This window comes from Lonchura striata, chromosome 2, assembly GCF_046129695.1.
Source record: "Lonchura striata isolate bLonStr1 chromosome 2, bLonStr1.mat, whole genome shotgun sequence".
In the NCBI taxonomy this organism is placed as follows: domain Eukaryota; kingdom Metazoa; phylum Chordata; class Aves; order Passeriformes; family Estrildidae; genus Lonchura; species Lonchura striata.
The window spans coordinates 74,935,280-74,963,043 of record NC_134604.1 but is presented as its reverse complement, the minus strand read 5'-3'; the positions used below and the strand labels follow the sequence as shown (position 1 = coordinate 74,963,043).

The 27,764-nt window shown below is 35.5% G+C and overlaps 1 protein-coding gene across 2 annotated transcripts in view; it reads right to left on the bottom strand.

The window, feature by feature from the left end:
* The window catches only part of LOC110477034 (glypican-5), a 231,021-nt gene that overhangs the window by 186,637 nt on the left and 16,620 nt on the right, over positions 1-27,764 (bottom strand). Inside the window, exon 3 of one of the 2 annotated variants that reach the window (XM_077781482.1) lies at positions 3,146-3,840. In XM_077781482.1, coding sequence (XP_077637608.1) covers positions 3,146-3,355 — 210 coding nt within the window. In that variant the 5' untranslated portion in view covers positions 3,356-3,840. Of the gene's footprint in view, positions 1-3,145; positions 3,841-27,764 lie in introns of those variants that run through there. The other variant, XM_077781481.1, reaches the window with a different exon arrangement.

Sequence of the window (27,764 nt, the reverse complement as noted above, 5' to 3'; positions counted from 1 at the left end):
GCAAACAGATCTCCATGGGTTTTTTGTTTGCTTGGTTTTTGGTTTGTTGTAGTGTATCGGTTTGGTTTGGGGTTTTTTACATGTATGTACGGTTTAAACGTGCCATAAAGTTCTTGTGCATTCATCAGGCTGTACAGTGCCCTCTGTGGGGATTTTCTTGGCTACACACAAGCTCAGAGACCTTCATATGACAACTCCAGCATGTGGCCAAAAAAGAAGCACAGGATAAGTCTGCAAGGTGCTCTGTATCAATGGGCACTTGTAGCTGTTATCCAGTGTGTAAGAACTACCTACACTCTTCTTCAGATTATCCTAATAATGCAGTTGTTCTTGTTTTGTATGGTGCAGCTCTCTTAAACTGCAATTACACTATATCTGCACAAGCATTCACAGAGAAGTTTAATAAAAAATTTCTGTTCCAGCTAAAAAGTATAGGGTACACTATGCACTGAGCAATAAATGGACATATATAGACTTCAGGAACAGAAGTGGCATTAAATATATGGCAATATGTAGGTGTGAAAATACAGAAATACATGAATAATTGCACAGCCCACACATCTCCACTAGATTCTGCAGAATAGCATCAAACAATGCACAGGTATTGAGATGATGAACAGGTGCTACACTTATTTGTCAGTGAGCAGAGCTGTGGGAGGCAGAATTAAAGGCGATTTTAGAACAGTAAGAAGAAAGGGAAAGACAAATTCCAGATGGACACAGAGCTGACAGTGCTCTGCTGACCCAAGCAGAAAAGGGAACAAGCTGTAAATTACTACAAAAAGAGAATTTTGTAAAAGGAAGCAATGCTATATAGACATTAGTGTTCTTTCAACACCACACAGAGCTTAGAACATTAATATACATCAGATTTAAATAGTCCTGCAAAGTGTTAGAAAAAAATCCTTTACATGTGGTTATTTACACAAACATAGCCATGAATGAATAAAAAGACTGCACAACTACATGTATCATTAAGCAGGATAATCCATAGATTGTCACATTAACACTTGCATAATTATATATGATGCTTCCAAACATTTAATTTTTTTTTCTGTTCACTTCTTTAAAACTCACAAAAAGTAATGAAATTCTCTTTTAAAACTGCAGACTGCTGTGTGCCTAAGCAAACCATTATTTGCTTGCTCGCAGAGTCACTTGCCTGTCTGCTAGAGTCACTGATGCATTAATTGCTTATCAAAACCTGAAACAGTTCATGAGTCACTCTGAAGATAAAATAAATATTAATGAGCCAATTTCAATGAAATTCCCCTCCTCTGCCTCTTAAAGCTGAAATACTATATTTATTACATGTCAGAATTAAGTCTTGACAAGTAAAACATGGGAAAATATAAAATATTCTGATTAGATCACCATGTTTCAAGGGATCATTGCATTACAGTCTTATTTCACCAAATTAGTGATCAAAGAGAGAAAGGACTGGTCAATTATAACAGAGAAATTAGGTGAGAGATGTCTAGGTCTGGTACAGTTGGAGTCAAGAATGAAGTATGTGGGTTTTGAAGTTGGGAAATGCTTCTATACACACATCACATTAAAATCACAGATTATTTTAATGCAGCATTAATTAAAACATGATCTTCGAACAAGCACAATGGCAACAAATATCATTACATAAGAAATTTTAGTATCCCTTACATTGAATGAAGGATGGGGAGAAGGAAGGCATCAAGTTTTCAGGAATATCAAATTAAAGTACCATATTTTGGATCAATGTGGAATTTTCCTAAAGCAAAAACACTAAGTGGAGGGCTCTTCACCCATTTAATTTTCTACTAAAATTCAGTGAAATATACTATTTTAGACTGTAAAAACTTCCATTTTGAAAACATGAATGTGCTGAGAGACCTTGAAGTCTGGGCCAATGAAACTTCACTGTTGAAAATCCAAGTCTAAAACTTTTCAAATTAAATGACACAGGATGAAATAGGAAACACAAGTCCTTCACTTGAACCTTACTTGCTTGTTCTAGCTTGTTCCTGAAAATGCTAGGCATAGAAGATCCCACAGAAATCAAAGGAACAACAGGATATTTCCCTAAAAGGCAATTGTAGGTCTGAAATAACTGAATATCAGTGTACCACTTTTGAGTCAAAATGTCAGTGAAAAACCGTTTTCAAAAAAAAAAAAAATGACAGCTTTTCTCAAGGAATTTGAGCAGCAGGATATTATGGCTCATGAAGCTAGCTGGTCTAAAGCAGATATAGTGGGACATTTGTAGAAATGAACCCTGCTATTCACAGATTACAGCAGGATGAAGAACCCCTTTTATCAGACTCTGGGTCTTAGTAAGAAATGAAAAAAACTCTATTTACGATATTAAGCCAAGCTTAAGCAGAGGTAATGCCAGCTACTGAACAGAAAACACTGCTTTAACTTCAGCTAATCATGTACTGAGGCAGTCTTAGAAGCGCTCCTTCACCTCAGTTTATGTCACAGCACAGGGACACCTGGACACCCTCTTTAGGCTGGACTATAAAACTAAAGGCATCTCCTCAAACCAAGCTATCCAATCCAGTACTTAATACAGAATATGCCGCTGTCAGGGAAGTCTGCATGTAAGAATAAAAAAAAAAAAAAAAGTGGATTAAATATAATACAGGAAAAATTTGGATTTTGGTAGTTACCCTCATAAATTAGCATATATACTATTTTTTTTTTCACTAAAGTGTAGTTAAATAGTGTCTACTTTCTATACCAGTATCCTAAAATTCTTCACACATTCACAGCTAACAGAGATCTCACACAACTTTTTTTTTTCTCTTAAGTGTAAGAAAGAATTTATTTCATGTTACAAATGAACTGTGCTGCTTCCTCTGAAACATACCAATTTCCAAAATTATGGAAATAATATATACAAAGTCATAGGTCCTTTAAGGCAGGCCACTGGTATCTAAAATAAGGATTGTTTACATTTATCATAATGTGCATACCAGATAACAATCAACTTTCTTGTGTTCATGAAAAGTATTTTTTGTGCTCCCAGAAACTGCTTAGTCAAGTAAAGCTGATTCAGATACAAATGTGTTCCTTGCCCTAAAAATGGTCAAACAAGTAACAGCTACCAGCAATACTTTTCCTACTGTCATGTTTGCCCCAAGTGTGGATAAAATCAGCATCTCACCTGCTCAGATAATTCCGGCCCGTTGATCCGAGCCTGTTCCAGAGCGTCACGAAGAAGGGACTGGAAGTTCAGCAGCAGGTGTGCGATGCCGTGTGCTCCGCTCAGGGCTCCCGAGAGCTCCTCCAGGCACTGGAGGTACCCCTGCCAGTGGAGATCAACCTCTGCTACGCCAGCCAGGCAGCCCCGCATGATGCTGAGGCAGTAGCCCATGCAGGGCTTGCTCAGCGTCAGCCCCTGGCAGTGGGGGCACTACTGCATTCTCAGCAAAGCTCTGCTGCAGTCTCTGGAGAAGCGCAGGTGATCTGTTGTATTGATCACTTCAATCCCCAAATTCAGAGCCTGCAAGAAAGTCCGGCTGGGCAAGAGTGATCTTCCCATTTGTCCTACGGCCTTTTTGGGAACGTTGCCAAAGGGCCCGATGTCTCCTCTCGCCGCTCGGAGGCACTCCGCATATTCCAGGGAAATGTCAGCCGGACCAGGATTCATCACATGGTTGTAAACTACTGGAAACAGGGTGTCAAAAAATCTATTCACAAATTCCTCTGTGCTGACATCTGTGCCAAATAAGAAGAGCCCAACATCTGTGAAAAACTCCTGCACATGCACAGTAGCCTCAGCAGCCATGTTTCTATACTCATTGCAGAAAAGTGTGCTTGTGTAATTCTCAGCCAGTCTGATGAGCATTTCAAAGGTTTCTGCAATAAATCATCCAAACAATCAATCATTAATTTTAAAGTTAAAAAAGAAATTAGAATAAGAACATAAAACAATTACATTAGGACAACTTACATATATCCCAAATTAATTTTTGCATTAGAATTTTTGAGGAGACAAACTTCTCACAAACTACAACTGTCTATTCTATATAAGGAAGAACCTTACAAGTAATGTTACAACACAATTAATAGTCCATATTTTCTTTGCAGGTTACAGTAAACACAACCTAAAAAAAATATAAAAGGAAATAATTGTAAGCTTCATTATTAAATTACAAAATACAGCAAAGTCCTATTGTATCTATCTATGTATATAAACACATGAGCTTTCTCATCTCATGACTCATTTTGCAAGTTGCAATAAACAGCTGAATGCTCTCAGGAACTCCAAGTCATTCCTCTTACCATCCTAAATGGATGGGCAAAATTAACATTAAACAATATAAACAACTCTTCAATTCTATTAAAACTTAATAACTCTTAAATATCAGTTTTTATTTTGTGTCTTCCAGAGGAAGCAGATGTTCCAAACACACGAGAGTATGATTTTACCCAGTGCTGTTTGTTCTGTCAATTGGTATGGTCAAGAACTGTTTTCCTCAGGAACTGAGGGATAATCCCTTGCTGAACCTCCAGAACTGGATAATGAATAAAACCTGAATGGACAAACTTGCATTTCACACTTAAGGTGGTAATCCTTAAATACACCAAGTAGTATGTAATAAAGCAGTTTAAGTATATTGGAAAAATATCCTCTTCTGACTTGCTCTATGATTTGCAGGTAAGTAAAAACACCAGTTTTCAAAATAGAAAAAGAGCATTTACATTGAGGAATTCCCTAGGTCTGCCTGAGCAGGTTGCACTTTAGGGAAGGCAATGAAGCAATATATGGATCAAAAAGAAACTTGGCTTAGAGTTGAGAATAGAAACACAGAAAAACATATTACAAATATTAACCCATTTTATACACTGAATGGCTACAACTCAGTAACATTTATTTCAAGTTTTACAAGTTTTTATGTATTTTTTTCACATTCATTTTTAAGTAAGACTGTAAAAATAAAGTAAGGAAAAGCATGAAGCACAGTTAATACTGTCTAAACAGTGATGTTAAATACAGGCAGAATCAAATTGTATGAAACCATGTCAAGCAATTTCTGAAGCAATCTGAAGTCTGCTGGTCAGTCACTGAATGAAAGGTGTAATAGAAAATAAATGCTAAAAAAACCAAGACTGGCTATCACATATTTAATAAATACCTACACCTAAGTGCCTTATATTATGATAAAAAGTTTGCTTAGGTCAGTGAAAGGATTCTTGCTAACTGCAGAGATTTTGAAATGGCACGCTTTGTGAAAAGATCACATATACTTTGTATTCAGTCTCTCTTTTCTCCAATAAAAAAGAGATACATGCTTCTAAATCATAATCATTCCTCTGCTATCTATAAGTCTTAGTTTCGTATTTCACACCAGTCTAAAATTTAATTTGCTGTTCTCTTTTCTATTCTTCTAGCATTCACACAAGTAAGAAAAAAGTGTTGACAGCTTACAGTAAAGAGTCAGAAAGTGCATCCCCACTTGTGTGGTTTTTTTGGGGGTTTTTTGGGGTTTTTTATTGCTATGTCACATACACTTGTGAACCTCTCCTTAAGTGAATTTCACTATAATCATGCATAGATGCCAAATATCATAATGCCAAAGAGACAATGTCAAAAATCAAGGAGATTAATTTGTTTCAAAAGTCCTACTCCTAAAGTCAGTACCCTTCATGAAACTATGTTCCCACCAATGGAGACCTTTTCAACACAGAAAAAGCCTCTTGGGTTTATCCTGTGGGTTAACATGCAATAGTGCCAGCTGAGTACCTCTGCAGCTCCCAGCACCTCCACCAGCCTCTCACACCTCACCCCTGAGCTACAGGAGACCCGTTTCCTTCTGGAGCAGACAATGAGGCACAACAAATCAGACAGGGTACATTAAATTTATCAAGACACCCACTTTAAGGCACCTGAAGCAAGGATGAGACCTCCACCAGCTGAACAAGCAGTTCGTACATCCAGCTCCCATGGAGGCACAGGAACACAGGAAACTAAATTACAGCCCTAAATTATTACATATCTAACTATAATACATCTCATTTTTACTGGGGAAAATAAGGACTGGAAAGAACAAGCAGTCCTACTACAGAAACTTTACTTAGTCCCCTAAGAGTGTTTGATAGCATTTTTAATGGTAGATGCTATTTTTTATTTCCCTGTCCAACAGAGCATGTATATTTTGCAGGTGTTATGTCATATCTGTACGCTCTTTATAAACATTTTGCATTTAAAATGGTACTAGATGGCTGTGCTGAGACTACTGAACTATATTCTAGATATCTACTTATCACAGACTTGACACTCCTTCATATAAAATCCTGGAGCAGCCCAGAAAAGCGAAGACAAAAAAATTAAGTAAAATTGATTCTTGGTTTAGATGGCTTAAAATACTAGAATGTGAAGAATATTAAAGCTTTTTTTATTATTACTTTTCCTAGATGGAAACCATAAAGTCTGTGATCTAAAATGCCTTTTACAATCCATGGCTGCAGTATCCTATTAACAAGTGCACAAATATTACTTCAAAGAATAAGTCATGCTGCATATGGACAATCAATAGATTTTACAACCTGGTCTAAACAATAACAAATCTTTCATATTGAACTATATTGCTGGGGCCTCAGCAATCCCCAGATGAATGAGTACAATAATCAACTACATAATTTACTGACTATTTCTGCCTTTCTAAATAGAATGTGATGATACTGGCCACTTGTGTTTACAATTCTGAATCATGATGTTTAACTGTCATTTTATGATTCCTTACAGAATTTTTAAACTTGTTTTTTTTTTCTACTAGCACATTTTCTACTTTATAACCATGGCTATTTCAGAGATTTGTTTTGCTCTCAGCAAATTTGCTGACTGACAGCAAATCACACCTATCTTTACTTTCAATACTGAATACCTTATGATGGCAATCTATGTCATTTACAACACATTCTGAAACTTCAGTGACAAATCAAGTTATACCGGTTCAATACTGCAAACTGTAGCAATGTGTTTATTTTTTAAATCAATGGGCTGAGACTAACAATCAGCATTAATTACTCAGCAACATAAAAGAAGTGATGATTTTTCAATCAGTATAAACTGATACATATAAAATACATTTTAAGTATAACTATATGAGCTAGACAAGCTCTTTCTATTGTTATGATTTTTTAAATCTTCAGGGAAAGTGTCTCTTATCTCTATAATTTATGAGATTCTCATATTACTTGCTATACAATATCCTATAGATATTTTGTGCAACCCTACTATTAATAATTTCTAGTGTTTTCCACAGATGACATGTCAATTTTGTTTTTCTTTGGTGACAAAATGGTTGTTTGTACACTCCTAAATCAAATTTGAGGGTTGTCAATATTTTAACCAATTAATTATTTTAAAGAATAGTAGTATTTCTCATCCTGATTTTACTAAAAACAAAACACAAGGCTAGGAAATTTGTAGATGACAACTTGTTTTTTCAAACAAGTTGGTTTTTTAGCATTTTTTTGGGTTTTTTGGCATTTTTTCAGCTGATACTTCATACCAGTAGATATATACATCATTTTATTTTTAATAATAGTGTGTTTAACAAAGTGATTACAAGGTGATGTAAAAATAACTATCAGGGCATTGCTTTAAAGGATTTGCTCTCTTCCTTTAGCCTTTCAGTTCCTTAGAGCCATGGGTAGTTCTAAATTACAAAGAAGTTCCAAGGTATAGATTAGTCCAGTGGATAAATGGGTTTAAAATAAAAATCTGAAGTATACATGACTTGCTTATTAGAAAAATGAGAACACGCCCAGTTTTTTATTCCTGGACCTTAATGAGATTTAATGGAAATATTGCACAGAATAAAATTCTATTTAGCAAAACTGCCTTTCACAGTCCAGAGATCCAAAATTGATGAGCCTGGACTATGTGAAAGATCAGCCCATAATATATAGGAATCAATAACTAAATCCAAGCAAACCTGGAAAACATAGCAATGTTATAAATTTATTATGATTTCAAAAAATTCTATGTGAAAGTATTGCCAGCTGCCATTGATGTTCAGTGATCTTGTAAGTTTTCCTTCTGTTTATGGGTAGCACAAATAAACCAGAAGCATCATATTCCCTCTTCTAAAGATTTATAGCACAATCAAATGTACCTTGCATACATTGTCCTTCTAGATTCACAACAAATGTCTGAAGTACAAATTACAGCCAGGTAAGCAAAAGGCATTCAGAAGTTATGAAAAAAAATAGTGGAGAAGAATCCAATCACCCAGCATTACATTCATACTATCTGTGTTTAAAATACATCCGAGAACTATGAATAGGTAGGAAATTCAGTGTAGCTATTCCTATTTACAAAGTGAAAGATATAATGCAAAATCCCTGAATTGCTTACCATATCAGAAAAATGAGCTGGAAGAATCATGTCTTCAAGACATATAAATGAACTACAAAGAATGAACTTATTAGGGTTCATTATAACCTGTGAAGGTTAGATGGGAGAGAGATCAGTAGGGTAAGTGCCAGTCAAATAGATTTGAGACTCACAAAGACTGCCCCTCATTAACACATATTTCAAATTAATCCATTTCATAGACTGCAGACTCACCAATGAAGTCAGTAAGCAAACAGGTATGAGATTAAACCTGTAGCATAACCAACTTTGTGTTGCCAAAGGATAGCAATGCACCTCAAACTTTTATAGCTCAAAGTACTCATAACAAACTTTAATGTTTGCCAGATCTTCTTTGGTCTTGAATTTATTTTAGCTGTCTTTGAAAAAACCACAAACATTCAACAAACTTGAATTAGAATTGGTTGACCATTGCCTATGTTGTTCTTTGTCCAGTGGCATATTATTCATATACTTAAGGAGTTTCCTACATATCCTGTGATTTTGAGTTTGGTTTAGTCATACTGTATTTTTTTTTTTAGCTGGGGCCTGTGATGGGGCTTTTTTTTTAGCATCAGGACACAAGGAAGTTGGCATAGAACAGCTTTAGTTGGAATATTAATAGGAATTAGCAATCATACATAATTCAGGCTATAAGCATTATTTACACCAAAAAGAATTGTTGCACTTTGAAATGAAATAGCAAATTATCTCAAATCCATATGTAAGATGTGTTCTTTTTTCCTCCCAAAGAAATTTTGAGGACTCATAAGAAAATCATTCCCAAGTTAACCAATACATAGCATGTAGAGAAATGTCCAAAGCCAGGTAAGATGAATTTCACTCATTTTCGTGCTACATCTTTTCACTAGTCTGAATTGGTAAGTGTACTTCTCACTCTTGTTTTATCATCGATTCAATATCATCACACACTGTTAATTTTTGCTGACTAAACCTAACACAAACTATTTTGCAATGTAGCATTTGCTTTCTAAATCAATGTATTTAGGTGTGTTTTCTTTTCCTTCTCAATCTTCTCAGCTATGAATTTGAGAAACAGCCCTACAATGAAAAAGGTCTCAAGTTCCAGTGATTTGACACGATAATCCAAAACTTGTAATTTGCTTGGGGGATTTTTGTAGGTTTTTTTCTAGCTTTTTTTGGTGGTTTTAGGGAGGTTTTGCTGGTTTGGTTTTTTGTTTCAGTTTTAGTTTTTCAATAAAATGTTGGAATAAATTAACTTTTTATCCAGTTCTTTGGAGTTATATTAATTTTTATGACTTAATGGAAATCATCACAATTGATTCAGAAGATTCTTTTTGAACTTTTCAGTGAAACTTGCTGCTGTTGATTTTAAAATATCTAGCCTTTGAATTTGCTATTTAATATACTCCTAAGTCATAACCGGAATGTAAAGTATCTAATCTTACCTCAGCAGATCATATTTTAATAGTGAATGTCTGTCCTATGAATGAAAGAATGAATGAATAATGCAAGGTTATAATTTTATCTAGTTATAAGGAGTGATTCCACTTTTCTCTCAAAACTGTTCTTTTCTTTTCAGCCTGGTGTTACCCTTTTAATAGTGATGACTGTGGAACCATTCATCTTGTCATTTTGGAAGCAACATAAGCAGATTGTTTTCAATGGTGCCAGAAGAAATAACTAGCAATTAACAGAGCTCAACCAAACCATTTTTTCCCCCTCTTGGATTCTGCTTATGTTCTCTCTGATTTTGCACTGCTCTCCAGGCAATACTTTCCCAGAGGAAATATTTCTAAACTCTGAATAGATTGCTTACTGCCATGGAACAAAATATGCTCAGAGTTGCAAGCAGGGCACTCCAGGGAATCAGAGCTTTAAAAGTGGTATCTTATAACAAAATTGTTTGAAAATATTTTGACTTAAAATGCTGTGCATGGATTGCAAAAGAACATTAAATTGATACTGATTAAAGATAACCATTTTTACATATTTGCCATAATAAATAAGGACAGCAAGTCATCTCAGATGTATGAAAATAGTAATTTATACCAAGATGATGTTTAGATAGGAGGGCCAGAAAATTAAGAGATTAGAAGGATGAATTCATGTCACATAATTTTCAAACTATGTATACATGAGTTAAGAAGCACTTTTAAGGCATGATTCATCTCTCTGACTTTAGATGACTACTTCATGTTGAGATGAAGTGCTCACTGAAAGTGCTTGTTCCTCTCCCTTTTACTATAACGGGATGTGACACTGAAGCTCTAAGATTTTTGTAGTGAACTGGTATTAAGGGAAGTATCCTTAAATATAATTCATATACAAATAAAGAGCTGAGATGATCATGCTTCTATAAAGTGGTTTTAATGGTAGATGAAGTACAAAATTCTTATGCATTTATGCAAATCTTTTTTTCCTCTTTACACCTGTAATCTGCCTTTCTTAGAATTAAATATATGGTTGGTTCCAGGGAGCTGCCAGAGCATTATGTCTATACATGCTAACTTGATAGGAATTAATTATTAGGGAATCACAGAGAAATTACACTTGAAAAGAAAGAACAACCTTAGGAAGATTTCCATAGAGCTATGATGATGACCGACATCAGACAAAGCTTTTGTCTTTCTGTTTTAAAAGTTTACAACCTGACTTTCTATTTATTTTGTTCAATTTTCCCAGTTTTATGGTGACAATACTCACTCATCTTCAATAAGATGGGGTTTTTTTTACACAAATTTAAATGAAATATTAATCAGGATCTAGCACATGCAACACTACAGATCAGCATTTCTTGCACATCAAACAAGTAAATATATTCAATTTCTATCACTGAATATTTAATCTCACAGCTTTTTTCTAACTGTTGCTTGACATTTGATGAATTCCTACTGATATTCCTACTGAATTCCTAATAGTCTGAGGAATTCCACACTAAAAATTATCAGACCAGTCAGTCAAAGGAATTTAAGGAGATTGTTTGCTTGACATATGACTACATGTAATAGGTTTCAAAGATCCTCCAGAGAGCTTGGTAAGGGATTAGATGCATTTATTACCTTTCAATTCACTTTGCTTAACTTCAAATTACTGAGAAAAAAAAAAATTGAAAAAACATCCTTAAATCTGCATTAAAAAAAAAAATCCATTACTTTCATGGAATTATCAGGAATAATTAATTTTATGACTGCATTTATACTGTACTAAAGTTAGTTCCGTGCTCTTCTCTAAATACTGGATATCAAGAAGAAATGTCACTCTGTATAGCATGTCCCCCTGTGTAGCTCTGGAATATTGGTGATTAGTGACCTTATCACTGTTAGTGATTAGTAATATGAGCAAAATTCTGCTTAACACAGGTTATACAAAAAGCATTTTGGTCTACACCATGTATTTCAGTACCTATTTTGGCACATGCTCTAGAAAAGAATGAAGTATGCACTTCCACGTTTCAGACAGGTAAGTAAATGTAGCATTTCTCACTTGACAAGACAGAAATTCAAAGGAAGTGGATAACCAAGCAGCAAAATGTTCTCTCTCATAATTAGAAGCAGAAAATAGCACCTGTCAAAAATATAAAATTACAGTTCTCCAAACTGGTTAGGAAAAGACATACAGTTTCAGTATATAAATTTACCTAAGTTAAGTGAAATTCAGAAGATATTTGTACTCTAGGGAAATCCCAGGAAAGAGTAATTGCTTCTAAAATGACAAATGTACAGAATATTCTGTGTAGCTGCTTTTGATAACGTATTAAAATCAAATATTGATATGGACTGGAACAGTTCACTCTACTCTGATTCATCCTTCCTTATCCAGTATAAATCCTGATTTTAATACAATTGATCTCTACACTAACTAATGACACATTCTTAGAAAATAAGGATTAAATAATACATGTTAAATGATCCATACTTGCTAGTAGCTTTGGCACATAGAATGAAATAATAGAAGAATTGTTTAGGTCCCCCTGAGACCTCTTCTGTCTCTTGCAGGCCATGGAGCTCCATGCCCTCCCTCTGCTGAGGCAGCAGAACAAAGGATCTCCCATCTGTTTTTTCAGTCCAGCTCTCTGACCTCATGGCAACAGGAAAGTCAAACCCTGGATTTCTTTACTTAATCTGGATTTCTTTCTATAGTCTACACATGTTTTCAAAAAGCAAACTACTCTGAAAATTTTTTACATCCTCTTCTTAAATACCAATACATTGATACATTTTTTAATGAGATTATTATCTCACCTATTATTTTCTGGCTTTGTTTTGCATAATGACTATTAATGTTTAGTCAGAGCTCACTCAATGGACCAGGGAACAAACAATGTTAAATGGATATCAATTTCTTACTGTGAATTGCATAAATATGGGCTGCGTATGGGCTGAATATCATTAAATTAGTCTCTCAAAATTTGTATCTTAATGGTCTTTAGACTTCACCAAGTTCTTTTCAAATATGCAAAAGATCATTTGCCTTTTTAAATGATGCTTTTTTTCATTTCAGAAAGATTATGAATATAATCAGCACATTACCTACTTCCACAGTAGAGCTTTACTTGCTTTCACCCCGACTGTTTGCAGATGCTCTGCTAAGCCCTGTCCTGCAAGTGCTGCTGCAGCACTGCTGACTCACACATTCTCACAGCAGGTAATGCTTTCCAGGAAGGAGCTGGAGATATTAGCTTATGGAAATATGTGTCTCTTCTAAACTACAAGCCCACAGTATTTTCTATCCCATCATATGATTTTCCCCATCATGCAGTCGTTACAAGGGCCATGCATTTCTGGAATCACTCAAACCTGGATCATTACCTCCCCACTCCCTTTACAGTTGTGTATCCTAGATTACATAGGACTGGAAGATCTATCACTAAAAATGAAACCATGTAGAAACATAGGGCTAGAAGGCACTTGAGATGTGTTCTAATCCATCCATTAAACCCAGGGCAGGTTCAACTAGATTTATGACCTTATATTTAAACATCTTCATCAAAACTACCCTTAAAATATGCACATCAAGAGAAAAGACACGACCATTTCAGTGTTTCACCATACTCTCATCTACTTTTACCAATGAGAACAAACTATCTTCTTCTTCCTCCTCTTAGTTATTTCAGATTAGATTCTCTGCAAATGACAGTAGACATCTCTAAAGACCAAACATGTCTCCAAAGCTACCAGTAGAGAGGATGATGGCATGATTCATCTGACTTAGTTGAGATGTCCACATGGAAGTAAGATGAATCACACTGCTTTTCTCCTCTATTTATACACAGAAAGAGGGTGATTAGTTCAGAGAAACTGGGAGATTAATCTTACCACTGAAAACTGTTAAAAATCTTTTATTTTTATTAAAATTATCAATCTTCTTTTAGTCATAATGGGGGCACATTCCGCCCCTGTGTAGTTGAACTTAATTCTAAATACTATCAAAAAGAAGTCTAAATTGCCCAAATTATGCATTTAAGTGAACAAGCTGGATGTTTAGGATTCAAATTCAGCTCTGCCTGACTAGCTGCTATAAAAATGTTTTGCTGAACTAGTTCAGAATTGCATGGTTTCTCTAAGTCATGTTTACTGTGGGAAATACTAAGCTTCATACATCATTTCAACAGAACAACTGCTCAGCCAGTCCTTCTTCAGTCTTCAACTCTATCTTATTCCTGCCTCAGTGCAGAATCCACATATGTCCCCAGTTTGAATTCTAGCTCTATTTTCCAGCCTATGAAAGAGCTCTTGCTGCCTTCCCTCACTCAGAGAACATTGATTATTTCACCATTCAACACAGGGGTGAAAATGGTGTCTGTACCTGCCTAAGAACCACATCTTAAGTGTTTTTTTTCTATTCTGACTGTGAACACTTGGTAACCAATCAATTTAAAATTTACAAAAACTCTATCATCTGTCTAGTGGTAATTTAATCAAGATCATTCCCAAATTACTTATGTGAATGCCACGCTGAAGATCATAAAGAGACTTAGGAAAGCCAGTTGACTTAAGACCTGTGCTTCTCACATATCCACATTTTGGATCCATTTCCCTGCATGGAAATCAGATTAGTTTAACCCAACTTGTTACCAGTAATTCCAGTTTCATTGTTATTGTTTGGTATGTTCTTGTTTTTAGCTTCTAAATAATTCACCTTTTTATTCCCAATAATTGAAATTAGGCTAAGAAGTCTAAAATGCTCTAGTTCCTTCCTTTTCTGTTTAACAAAAAAAAAACAAACATTCACCCTTTTCAGTCTTTTGCTACATCTAGAAATCCAAAGACAAGTACTAGGACACTTCAGAATGTGTATATTCACAAAGGAAACCAATCAATGAAAACCATGTGGAAAACAATTCTGAAGTGAACATGCTTACATCTTACAAATGCTGCTCCACAGCTGTGCGCAGGGCAGGGGTCCTTTACCTGATAACAGACTGATCACCATGGGTGATAGATGGTCTTGAACAAAACTAACTGTTTCTATGGGATTCTGATAGGACATGTGGGAACATTTTGCCCTTTCCTCCTTTTTTTCATGGCTCTGTGTGAGACTCTGATTTATGCCCCTGGAGATCCTATATTGTGGTATCATCTATTAAAACACATTTTACCTCTGTAATACAAAGTAAAAGTTCATTTAGAACTTTCAATTTTGTATTGTCCAGTTCATATGTATCTTTGAATGCATGCATGTCAATACTGATGAAAGCAGTTGATATTCATTAAATAATGACAATGCCAAACTCAAAATCCTCAAGACAGCTGATAAAGATCACATCTGTTTATCACACCTGTCATGTAAGTACACAGGGTAGTGATTCATCTCAGCTGCCACTTCAGCTAAATACCAAATTCTCTTTTTCTCAACAGTAGAAACTTATGGGATGTTTAAGGTATGATTCATCTGACACATTTCAGATGTTTATGGGAAAATGAATCATGCAAAAATATTTATGTGGGCATGAATCATGACAAAAAAGTGGCATGATTCTCCATTTTGTATTGAAGGAGCTGATGGTGACAAGCTCATCAATCCACTCTATTATACCAATCATCATTAGTTTTGCTATTTCAATTCTATATCTTGGTTATTTCAGTTACATATTTACTTATAACTTCTGTATTGTTGTCTTGGAAGAGCTGTATCTGAATTCCCACTGTAGAAAATTAGATCAAACTCTGTTTGCTCCAGAGGTTTACATGTTCAGAGATAATTTTCTTGCAAGTAGATAAAATATTTTATATTATGTACCATCTAACTTCCACTGCATGAATGCAATATAGATCATAGAATAAATTTCTGGTAAAAGTAATGAACTCTTAAAAAAAATATACATCCTGTACAGACAAGGAAAAGTATGCCTCTGCAAGTTGGACGTCATGTTCCATTCTTTTTGATGTCACTTAGTTTAATGTTGACCTAGAAGTCACATGAAATAAATGTGTATGCATCTTTTATTTATGCATATTTACCACTGGACATATGTAATAACTTAGTCCCAGATTTGTTTCAGATCACTCCTACTAGTTCTTTCCAAGAATGGCTGTGTAGTTCTACAGACAGGCTTAATATAGGGACCTCTCTGAAAAAACAAACTGTGAAAAAGCTGAAAGTGTATAAGCTTCATCATTCTCCACACTCTTTCAGTATTGTTCCTTAAAGCTTCCATTCTCTTTGTAATTCTAACACCCCATAGCATATAGCAAAGTACCTTGGGTTTATTTTGGTGTGTGCAGTGCAGCCATCCTATTATTGCAGACTAAAAATATGCATTTAAAAAACACCATGTAAAATCAAGTGTGCACACACAGCCAAGCAGTACATGAAAAGGATGTTCCATCCTGCTCTAGAAAGAAGTCCTAAGTGGTGTGGCCATGAGCCACACTGTATCATTTGGCCTGCAGTCTGATATTTCTTGAGACCGACCTGTGCAGTTAGCAATGCCCATAGAGCAAATGTTCAGTTCTGGGCAATCTTCCTCCTGTAATGTTGAGGGCAGTGCTGTAGTATTTTCTTCCTCCTTCCTTTGATTTAACTTCTGAATATTGTATATAGTTTCAGAACCCCTCACAGAGCTCCCTCACCCTCTGCTAACAGAGATCAAACAGATAAAAGAGGTACAGGAGAGGAAATAAATACAAGTCGTGTTCTGTCTATTGAAAACTGGAAGTAGCATCCCTATTCTCCACCCAATGTACCAAATGCCTTTTAATTCCCTACCAAATCCAGTTTGAAAAGATCAAAAAAGAAACTATTTTCTGAACTGGCCACTTTCCTAGCAGTGACAAAGTGAACCACAGCTCTTCTCCACACTGGAGTCTATGAAGAATGGGATGGGAGAAGGAAAACCAATAGCACTGATCAGCTGTGACAATCCAAGGAGACAAAATTTTCATTTCAATTCCAATGGTATATTTCTTTTAAAAGAAAACCATGGAAATTAGTCCTACTTTAATCCTGAGGGATGAGTGATAATCCCAGCTCTTGAACACAGACTGTTACTCTGAATACACAAAAGATGTAAAACCCTTCTCCATAACCATGAAAATCAACTGTCTTTAAAGCAATAAAATACTCCCTTCTCATATCCCATGCATGCAGGAATGATTATATTTCTAAATTAGCAGAGATTATACTGTGAAAACAAGAAGGTGAAAAGCAGGGAACTTCTCAGTCTCTTGAGAAGTCTCTTATAAGTGTCCTGCTATTCTCTTCTGGGACCAGGAGTTCATATGGGTAGTTTGTGCATATTTAATATTACAGGAATGTTCTGAGAAGTGATCTCCTTCCTCTCTTTATTAGTGGGTCTTAGTGGGATGACATTTACAGAACAGATACAGGAACATCCTGTTCTTTCTTGAGACTCTTATGTATTACTCTTAGTGGTTGAAGAAGACTCCTCAAACCAGTATGACTGCTGATGGATGACTATCCTTCTTGAAGACAAGAAATTGCACTCAGAAACTGGTCATTTGAGTCAGAGCAAAAAGCAAGGAAGGCATCTCTTTCTCTTCCAGCTGGCAGATAACACAAATCAATATACTTAATATATCCTAATGCTACCCCAAAATAAAGATGCAACTAGTCACATAGTAGGAGGCTCGAAAACAGAGCATGTGTACAAGGAACAGCACTTCAGAAATGTGCTTCGGAAGCTTCAATGAGCATTACCTATGTGAAGCTGAGCAACAGAAAAAAATTTTAAACAACTATTTTTTAGATTCTCTGCCTTATTCCTATCATGAAGATTTTTCACATTTTTTTTTTCTCACCTGACATGTTGCTGCATGGTTTGGTTACCCGCGCGTAAATTAATTGGCTTTCTTTATGGCATGAACCATAATCATGGGTCATTTAGGAAGCGTGAAAAAAAAGTAGCATTGTAAGAGTCACTGTGGATCAACTGAAAATATCGGTCTTAAGATACTTTTATCTACATGAGAAACACCCATACATATTTTTTGTGGAAAAATGCACCATACCATAAACCATTCCACTGAGCAGACACAGGTCTGTGAGCACTCATATTACAGCCATATGTCTTTATAGATGGCACATATAAAAAAGGACTCAGAGGAATAATGAAAAAAGGCAAAAAAAGAATCTATAATTTTTTTTTTTTTCTATTTCAAGTAGAATGTTCCCTGCTTCTTGGGTTTTACTGGTTTTAGCTTTTCTAAATTCACAATAAATAAAACACAACTCTAAAATTGCAAAGTTCTGGCTTTATTCTCTCTTTTATCTGTTAATGCAGTTTATGCATCATTTATAACTTGCTGCTACAATCTCACTAAATCAATAGTTTTCAATAATAAATAAGTAAACAAATAAGTACGACTGTATGGCTTAGTTTATAAGGGCAGATAAGAACAATGCAGCTATATTCTTTCTTAACAGTGTTCTGGGATGGGGAAAAAATAAAGTCAATAATATTTTTATATTAATCATATTGAGACAATTATTGCCAAAATGTCATTTTTTCAAAGTTTAAAGCAGAATTCATTTCACCTTTAGCCATACAGAAGTCAAACACTTTACCTATCCTATCTACTTGGATAATCAGCAGATAATTGGACAGGCACCCCCTCATAATTTATCCCTGAGGCCAATCTGAGGTTACTGATTAATTAAAAAGATGTTTTAACTGTGCAAACCATAGTTCCCACTCAAACAATTCATCCTGATTATGGCAACCATCCGCCTTAGGATGGGATAAGTTGAACTCTGGAATTCCTACCCTTTATGAACTAGCCTGAACCTAAATAAGGCAACTGAATAGACACTCTTTTAGCTACTTTATAGTGATTAAAATTAGAGAACATTAATACAGACTCTGTAAATTGAATTGAGTTTAGTTCTAGGTGGATTTAGTACTGAGTTTACCTAGCTCATAGTTCTTCAACTGCCACAAAGATAACTTCTATTGATTAATACACTGAGGGAGGGGAGAGGAAATAAAAAAGGGAACAATATTTTAGAGGATTCTTTACTGTCTGGTAACCTTTAGGAGTTAAAATTATTTATATCTACCAGTAATATATTTGCTTTTAATGTCAATAAATGTATGTTGCTTGATATACAGGTCTGTTACCATCCATTTAACACCTGTTTTCCATTCCTACAGTAAGGATGAAGCACACTACTATTTCAATACACTTTTTCCTAAAGAATAATCTACCATATTAACATGATTATTTTTATTTATGCCATAGAAATACATATAGTCCCATAGAACAGTTCCCACAGAAAAGCAATACTGCAGTGAAAAGTCAGTACTTTGCTGACCTTAAGATACTTTTACTAGCAAACTACTATTTACAGTGAAGTCCCACTTAAAACAACTTTATGAACTAAATCTTTATTTCCAAAAATCCACCTAAAAATAAAATATTCTAAATGCCTGGATCTCCATAGACATTAAGATTCCAGATTTTTTTTTTTTTCTGTGTCTGGCTGCAAGACCAGTAATTTCCTGAATTTAGGATAGAAATCCAGGTATGCAGCAATTCCCTCTTCCAGAAAATAAAGTTAATTTTCCTAAGAAGCTCTACAATCAAAACATCTAGGAGAGCAGGACATGAAAGCAGGAATCCAGTGACTGTTAAATAAGAACACTTCAATTTTTTTACGAATGGCTGTATATAAACTTGAGCCAGCTCTACAGAAAGATTTCTAATAGTATCCAAGCACGCTGAGGCGAATAAAAACCTTTTTGTACACTGATGTTCTCTGGTCTTTCTAACTTGGCTAGAATGTGAAGACAGCTCTGAGTTTTACCAACCCTTGGGGCAGCAGAGACTTCTTCAGTGCAAGATAGAGAAAATAGCTCACCTTATTGTTCAGAGTATATTTCTGATACCCACATCTATCTCGCCTTAGGAAGATTATTTATTATTTAAAAGCTAAAGTCCTAAAAAAAGTCTGAGAGTTACTTCTGAGCATCCATAACATGCAACATAATATACTGTTAACGTGCAAGTGGCACAAGGTTGTGGCATCCACCTGTGTCCCAAAGTGGCTTCCAGTACAGCATGGGTCAGAATAAATAGCCTAGTTCCACTAATGCTTCACAGATAATAGTTTTCAGACCAGAAAAGAAATTACCCAGTAACAATTTCTAAGTCCCTTTGAGAAAAACAATGCTGTGCGGGATCACCTATTTCTCTCTTATCACACAATAATAATTGATGTTTGATATCAAAGGCTAGAAGGGAGACTGAACTTACAATCTCATACTGGTCACAGTGATAAGAAGTCATTGTTTATTGATGTTACGGGCCCTTGATCTTTTTTGTTGTGCTGTACTACGTCTGATCCTTGACAGTGAAACACACAGGAAATTCATTCATGTTGTGCATTTATGGAACTCAGTGATTACTTCCTCACAGGAAGGAAAAATCCAAGCTAGTCAGAGAGATCCTGGATCAAATGCTGACAAAAAAAACCATACTGCATTTTCAAATAATGTGTTAAGTACACTTATCTGAAGGAAATCAATTGTTTGGCTTAATAGTGAGAACATTTTTGTTCTATTATTTAGAAAGGAGGAAAGAAATCTCTTTTGGATAAGAGAGTGTTAAGTTTTCAAAGATGCTTGAGTTGCAGCTTGTATTTATTTTCATGCTGAATGCATTAAGAATTATAAAATAAACATATTTAATTCCTTCAGGTAGAAAGCAAGTGCAGCTGGATTTTGTTATCTGTTCAATGTTATAGTTTAGTACACAAAATAAGACTATCAGTTCCTTGGAGGCCTCCAAGAAAAGCCAGGGCTGCTGTTACAGTATTTTGTGCTGAGATCAATCTAGCACACTCTGTGAGAACCAGAATCCAAGAGATTTTGGCATGGGGACCTCTAATTTTTGCATGCCACCACCACAGGTAAGTTAAAAAATGAAACGTTAGAAATTTAAGTGCTCCTACATATTTATGGAAAAACACTCTTTGAGCACCTTTGGGAATTTAGAAACTGCAGCACCTGTAGAGTTGGGTACCAGCTAAATGGCATGTTTTCAAATTACAGTTCTGAAGGCAGTCAGTGAATTCTCCAGCTTCTGGCATTTGCTATCAAATATGAGTTTGTCAATGAGTCATCTAAGAATATTACTGTTTGACAGAATTTGACTTCTACCTGGCATCACATGAAAGACAGCTATCAGCTGGACACATAAAGCCTATTCACTCACTTGTACCAAGAATATCTGCCAGTTTACAGGTTGATACAGAATATTATGCTTCATCAGTCTGTCACACATCACACTGCAATTAGTGTGTCAGATCTTAATGTGGGAGCCCACTGAGGTTGATGCTTAACTACCATGTTTGGTGTTTAATTGCTTCTTTAGACTTAGTTTCTTGATCTAATGTTTTAAAGATGATTTGCAGACTTAGAAGATTTGCTTTCACTGAGTGTCAAGTGCTAAAATCTGAACAAAAATTCTAGTTTTCTAACTGTGCGATAATAAATAATACAGTGTACAAATCACTTGTCAGTTATAGTTACAGCAATAGTGAACAATTAAATAGCACTTTGAAATGGTGTATTTAATTGAGTGAACAGGTTAGAATGCTTATGCTATTTAAAGATATCCAATCTAAGACCAGATCTACTAGATTCTTGGATAGGTGCTAAGAGCATAGTATTTGATAAAAAAAATTGACCAGCTTCTACATCATGCAATAATAGCTCCATTTTCGAGTAAATGTCTAGTTCTGAGCTGTGTGTGTTTCAGTAACAGAAATGCTGGCAGACTCCATAAAAAACTAATAGGTAATACACATGCCCATATGATAGGGTATTGTCCAGAATCTATTTCACAGTACTGCAATAAAGCTAAGCTATGTTAGTAGCTGTGTTCTGAGATGATGGATTGAAATTTATGTTATTTAGGACTGAGAGCTGAAGATATGGAAATAGAAGTAAAATAGTTCATATTTCCCACAATAATGTAGGGTAGTTTGCATCACTGAATAGTACTGAGAATCATGAAGACTCAAATTCCAATATCCCCAAAATTTTGAGATGCTATCTGTGAAGATCTGGGGAAGTCCTGTAATTCCACCCATTAGAAAACAGCCCTTAGATCAGCAAGTACAAGCATTAACCCAGAATTGCACTGTCCACCACTAAACCATGTACCCAAGTGCAACATCTAAATACCTTTTAGAAACCCCCAGGGATGGTAACATACCACTTCCCTGGGCAGCTTGTTACAGTGCTGGACAACCTTTTCAGTGAATAAATTTTTCATAATATAAAACCTATACCTCTTCTGGCACAACGTGAAGCCATTTCTTCTCATCCCATTCTATTATGTTGCAATGTTAAGATAATATACTTACTTGTACAGAAGGAGGCTATGAGGATTGTTTATTATTTGATCGGCATGTTTTATACATCAAGAGACATAAGTATTCTATCTACACTTATGACTAAATGAAGACAGGAAATTTGTCTGAAATACCATTAATGTTACATCTTTGTTTACATATTCCAAAAATATATAAAAGTATATGACTTGTTATATGTGACTACCATGTTTTCTCTTACTGATTGCTTGTTCTATTGTCTTCTATAACAAGGAGGAAAGAAAGGTGGGGGGTATTGCACCACTGACAAACCAGAAAGACTGAACAGATCAAGAGAATTCTTATACACATCTAAGAAATACTGCCTGGAAAATAAAATCAGATACAGTTATGATCTCTAACAAACAAACTACCTTTTGGGGAAGTAATAAAGTGAAATGCAGACTATTCATCAATATCTCTGGATGGACTGATAATAATTTGTTACACAAAACAGAAAACAAGAAGACATAGACCTTACAAAAGAAGACAGATGTACGCACACACTGAGAAAAGTGAGGGCACAAAATGTGAAACTACTAGCAAGAAACATGCAAGGTAAACAAAGAAAAAGATCAGTAAGAACATTAACTGCATGGGAAAGACAAAGGAAAGCTGGTCCATTATTCCATTATTATTAAGAGAAAAAAAGCTATCAAGTCATGGCACTAAAAGAACTTTTATGTTTAGTGCATTTACTGCTTCAGTCTTCACTAATAGAGTTAGATATAATGAGGCAGATAATGTAAATAACGTAAACATCAATGCATTTAAGATAGAAGAAAGGGAGCAGGTTAGGGAACACACCCATTAGTTAGCTGGCTTTGAATCATTCCGAAATTATGAAATTCAGGGAGTACAGAGAATTTGCTGAAGCAATTTCAGAGGCACTTCAAAAACTCATGGAGAATGAATAGAATTCTGGAAGACTGAAAAAAAACTAACAAGTCACCTATCTATCCTTGAAAAATGGAAAGTAGAAAAAGCTGGAAAATTATATGTATCAGTTAGACAAATACTCATTTCTAGAAAAAACACTGGAATATATGAGGAAACAAAAAACTGCAAGCATCAACAGAAGAGATGATGAGAAGTGAAGCAATTTTTTAAAGCAAATTTCTGTGGGGGGGAAAACAAGATTTTACTTGTTTAATAGAAAAAAAGCAAGCTTTAGTGAAGCTTCTGATACATAATGTTCTCTAAGTTCTCATAAGCTGACTTAAAATAGTCTAAATTAAGCTACTCTTAATAGCAAAACTGGTTGGTCAGATATATTCAGAGAAATGAAAATGGTTCCCTGTTAAGCAATCTACTGAGAGAGATGAAAATGGCTCCCTGATAAACAAGAATATACAAATTTGTGATTCCTGGGAATCTACTGCTGGCCAAATCAGTATTTCCTTAATAAGCAATACTGACATAGTTTTAATAAATGTGAAGTTATGAAATACAAAGGTATTACCAATCTGGAGCTAACAGTAAGCATTTTTTCTCACAGAACTAAAATTCAAAATGACCAGAACATATTGGATACATGTTCTGCAAAAACAGAATTAATTTCCCCACAGAGAAGTGAAAAATACTTCACTCAGGCAGAAGTAATCAATGGCACAAATCCAGACTCTAGAATAACTGTCTGCAAGAAATAAAACATCTGGGGACTTTCATGCACATGAAGTTGAACAGGAGTCTTCTATGCCATGCAGGAAAGGAAAAGACTGGACAACTAGTGCATTTTAAAAAAAGACAACATACCCTGTAAACATGTAAATAAATCTTTCTGCTATGGCTGGATTTAAGATGCATTACCCTGAAACATTAAGTCTGATTTTGGAACTAGAATTCCCAAAGTAACTGAATGGTCTAGAAGAAATAGAGGGGAGAATAACAAAAAGAATCATCCAAGATGATGATTTAAATATAACTTGTAATGAAGCATACAAGTAATATAAGTTAAATCCAACCTAAAACAGGAAAGGCATGATAGAAAATAACTGCAGAGAGGAACAGAAAAAAATATTCTTCATGTCTATTGTGGGTAGTGCAAGTAGTAATAAGCTTCAGCTTTGGAAAGGGAGATTAATTTAGGCATAAAGAAAAGCTTACTAGAAATGATAGCCATGGTCCAGAACAGATTGCCTTATGAAAGTGCAGAGTAAACATCAGTGAGATTTTAAAACACAAGTTAGACAAAAGCTGTTTAGTTTTGTCTTTTGTTGTTTGGAGCCTAAAACATTTTGAGAGATACTGTCTTGACATTTCCCAGACTTCATAGTTTTCTGAATTCTTGAGCTGGTTATGAATCTTGGCACCATCGTGACAAATCAGGAGAGAAGTCTGCTGTTCCCCAGGATCATGTAAAGATGGGAAAGGAGATGCTACGAGGAAATGCTGACTGTTGGTCACAAAGGCAAGAGTTGAGAAGTTGAGGTCAACAGATGACCTAGCAAATAGCCCAGCAAATACAGAACCAAGGCTCTACCTGAGCTCAGCTGTCTGATAGCCAGGATGTCTGATAAATGAACATTTCATCAAGCATAATCATAGGACAGGGAGGAGTTTGGAAGACAGATCAATACTAAAGAGGGAAAGAAAAAGTCACAAGATCTAAAGGTCAAAGACCCAAGAGAATATGGCAGGTCGGTAGAAAATGAGACCAGAAACAGGTTAACTCAAGATGGACAGTTACTGTTTTTTATGATGCAAGGTTTTTTCCTATCAGTATATTACAGTGGAATCTGTGAACTGCCACTGGTTAAGAATTTTCCAGACTTTTGCACCACCTAGTAAAATACTGAAAAGCTGTTTTCTGTAATGGAATGAAATCTCACCAAGTCAGAAGGGACAGTGTTAAAATTTTAAAGGAAAAAAAAAAAGGATTAAACACTTGTTCAGGTGACAATGAAGTGATAATATTTCTAAGTACAGGAGTATCAGTTAACTGAGTGCGAGTAACATTTGAGTAAGGAAATGAGAAAGATCTTTTGACTGTTAATGTTTGATCCTCTTTCTTACTCATGTCATTTTCATGTGAAGATAATTACAGGGGTGACTGGGGCATGTTTCACCCAGATATTTTGCTCCCTCTCCTTAATGGTTCTGTACTGCTTACCTGTCCAGAATTTCACCTGGAAAAAACAAATCTAGAGATGTTTTTTGCACATGGTTGCACCTCGAGGGGAGTACAGGAGCTGTGAGCAATAGAGCAGGGCACAGACACAGATGCTGGCAGCACGAGGCTCAGGAGGAGCTGAGCAGTGCTGCTGAGGGCCCTGGGGTGAGCACTCAGCACAGGCAGGACAGGCATTCGGAGGAATGGGAAACGCGGCGGTGTGTTAAGCAGGTTCACAAGAAATAAGGTCTCAGGACAGAATATGCTGTAGGACTCGCTGTGAATGAAGTTTGGGAAACTGTAGGTAGAGCTGGAGGTCAGACAAGATGGAATTTGGGGTGGTCTGAGAGAGGGAATTATAAAGAGTTGTGAGGCTTTAGAGCTTTAGGTTTTAGAGCTAGCTGGAGAGAGAGATTTACATGAGACTTAATGAACCTTTGCACTGAGAAGTCTTCAAGGTTCTAGTGCAGCTGCGGCAATAATTAAATTTTGGGTAGAAGAATTATGATTTGGCAAATGAAAGGCTTTGAGTCAGGACAAAAATGAGTTTTAAAAAGTTCTTCCTCCCTTTAAACATCTATAACCTGATCTTGAGGGAACACATACACAGCTCTTTTTCAAGTTGGGATAAAAGTCCTGTGCATGTTTTTACCTCCTTTCCACATTTTTTAAACTTTTAATGTTTTTTAATAGGAAATAGGATAGCTTTACTTTACACAGCATTCTGAATGCCACTCCCAGAAGGATGCCTCAATTTCAAAAGCTTAATAAATTAATCCCTGCAAGACCTTAGGAGTACAGCACAACTTCTACATATCACCCAGGAAAGCCAATTATGGCAAGTACATTGTGCATCAGAAGTTGCTAGCTGCTCTGTTTTGCATTCCAACAGCAGCAGCCAGTGTTCCATCCTGCATTTGTTACTACAGTATTGGATTGAAATTTCCCTCATTAACTAATAACATAATGCTGTTTGTTGTATCACTGTCATTTGGAACCACTTCTCAGCTGTGCTTTGTGGAATCAGTTGCATATACAAACAGTTCATTGAAGGGTGGCAACTCCTCTGCGAGGTTAGGAGTTCTGTGACTGTCCCTCTGGTGGTTTTTATCAGAAAACACCAGGCAATTATCAGAATTGTTCATGAAAGACTGCTGCAATATTTAATTAAATAACTCTACCAGAAATATTCTATTTATTACTTACAATGCATTTAAAAAAATCTCACAAGATTATATAGTCGCTCATTTGCAATTATTGTTCTATATCAGCCATTTTAAAGGAACATCTGAATTCATAAAATTGCATTTCTAGAACTTCTCTACAACAAGACATTAAGCACAGGTGATATTTTCAAACAGAATTTTCAATATCATATTTGGGGGGAGGGGTGTGTTTTATACTGGAAGATCCTTTAAATATGTATTCTCCTTTCCTCATTTCTCTGTCTCATGCAGTCATGTCCTTGATGCCAAGACATAGCAAGTATACTAACAACAAATATAACGCAATAAATTAAGAACATTGCTACCTAACTTTTTAATGCCTCAAATAATTTGATTTGCTTCAGAAGTAATATTCAAAGCATGACAAAATTAGCTCTAAAACAAACCAATTACTGAAAAACAGAATATGTATTCACCTCAAACTTTTTCATACTCATGTAATTTGATTAGCAGACAAAACATGCTCGAACAAAAAGCCATATACTGCTAGAAACAATTACTGTTACCAAGGATGCCCATAAAAAAGCATTCACACTACTTCAGTGACTTCAAAGTGCTCCTTAAGACTTCTAGGATGGGGAGAGGTAAAATGACTGGGATGATTGCTTAGGGACATGGTTTAGTAATAGACTTGGCAACTTTAGATTAACAGTTGGACTAGATGATCTTAGAAGTCTCTTCCCGCCGTAACAATTCCAAGATTCTATAATCAAAGTCAAATTACCATGAACTGGGAAAAAAAAAAACCTCAAAACCTGCACAATTTCTGAAGAAATTACTCAAGTTCCTAGGAAGAATGATTTGAGTAAGGTTTGTATACTCTAGATACTCAGATGTGAAGAGGGAGAGTCCACACAAATTACTGGAATTCTGCTGACTAAATAGACTTTGGAGTAGACAATGGAACTGCTTTTATGTTATGTATCTATCTGTATACACTGAATACTCAGCATGCACACATCACACAGAGAAATACTGTCAGAAGACCAAATTTGCTTCCAGGAATATATTTCAAAATAATTTTTAAAGTGTGAGGAGCACAAAATTGTATGCATTAAATTAGTTTTTATGATCATCAAAAGAAAAAAAAAAACATTATACATATGTATGTATGTATGTAGGTATATGTATAATAGGATTTAATCTACTGGAATGTCCTTGAGCAACATTATTACTTTACAACTGGGCTTATGGTTCTTTTACATTAAAATTCTTGTATCACAGCTGCTTTATCAATGTCATACTTACTCATTTTCTTGTG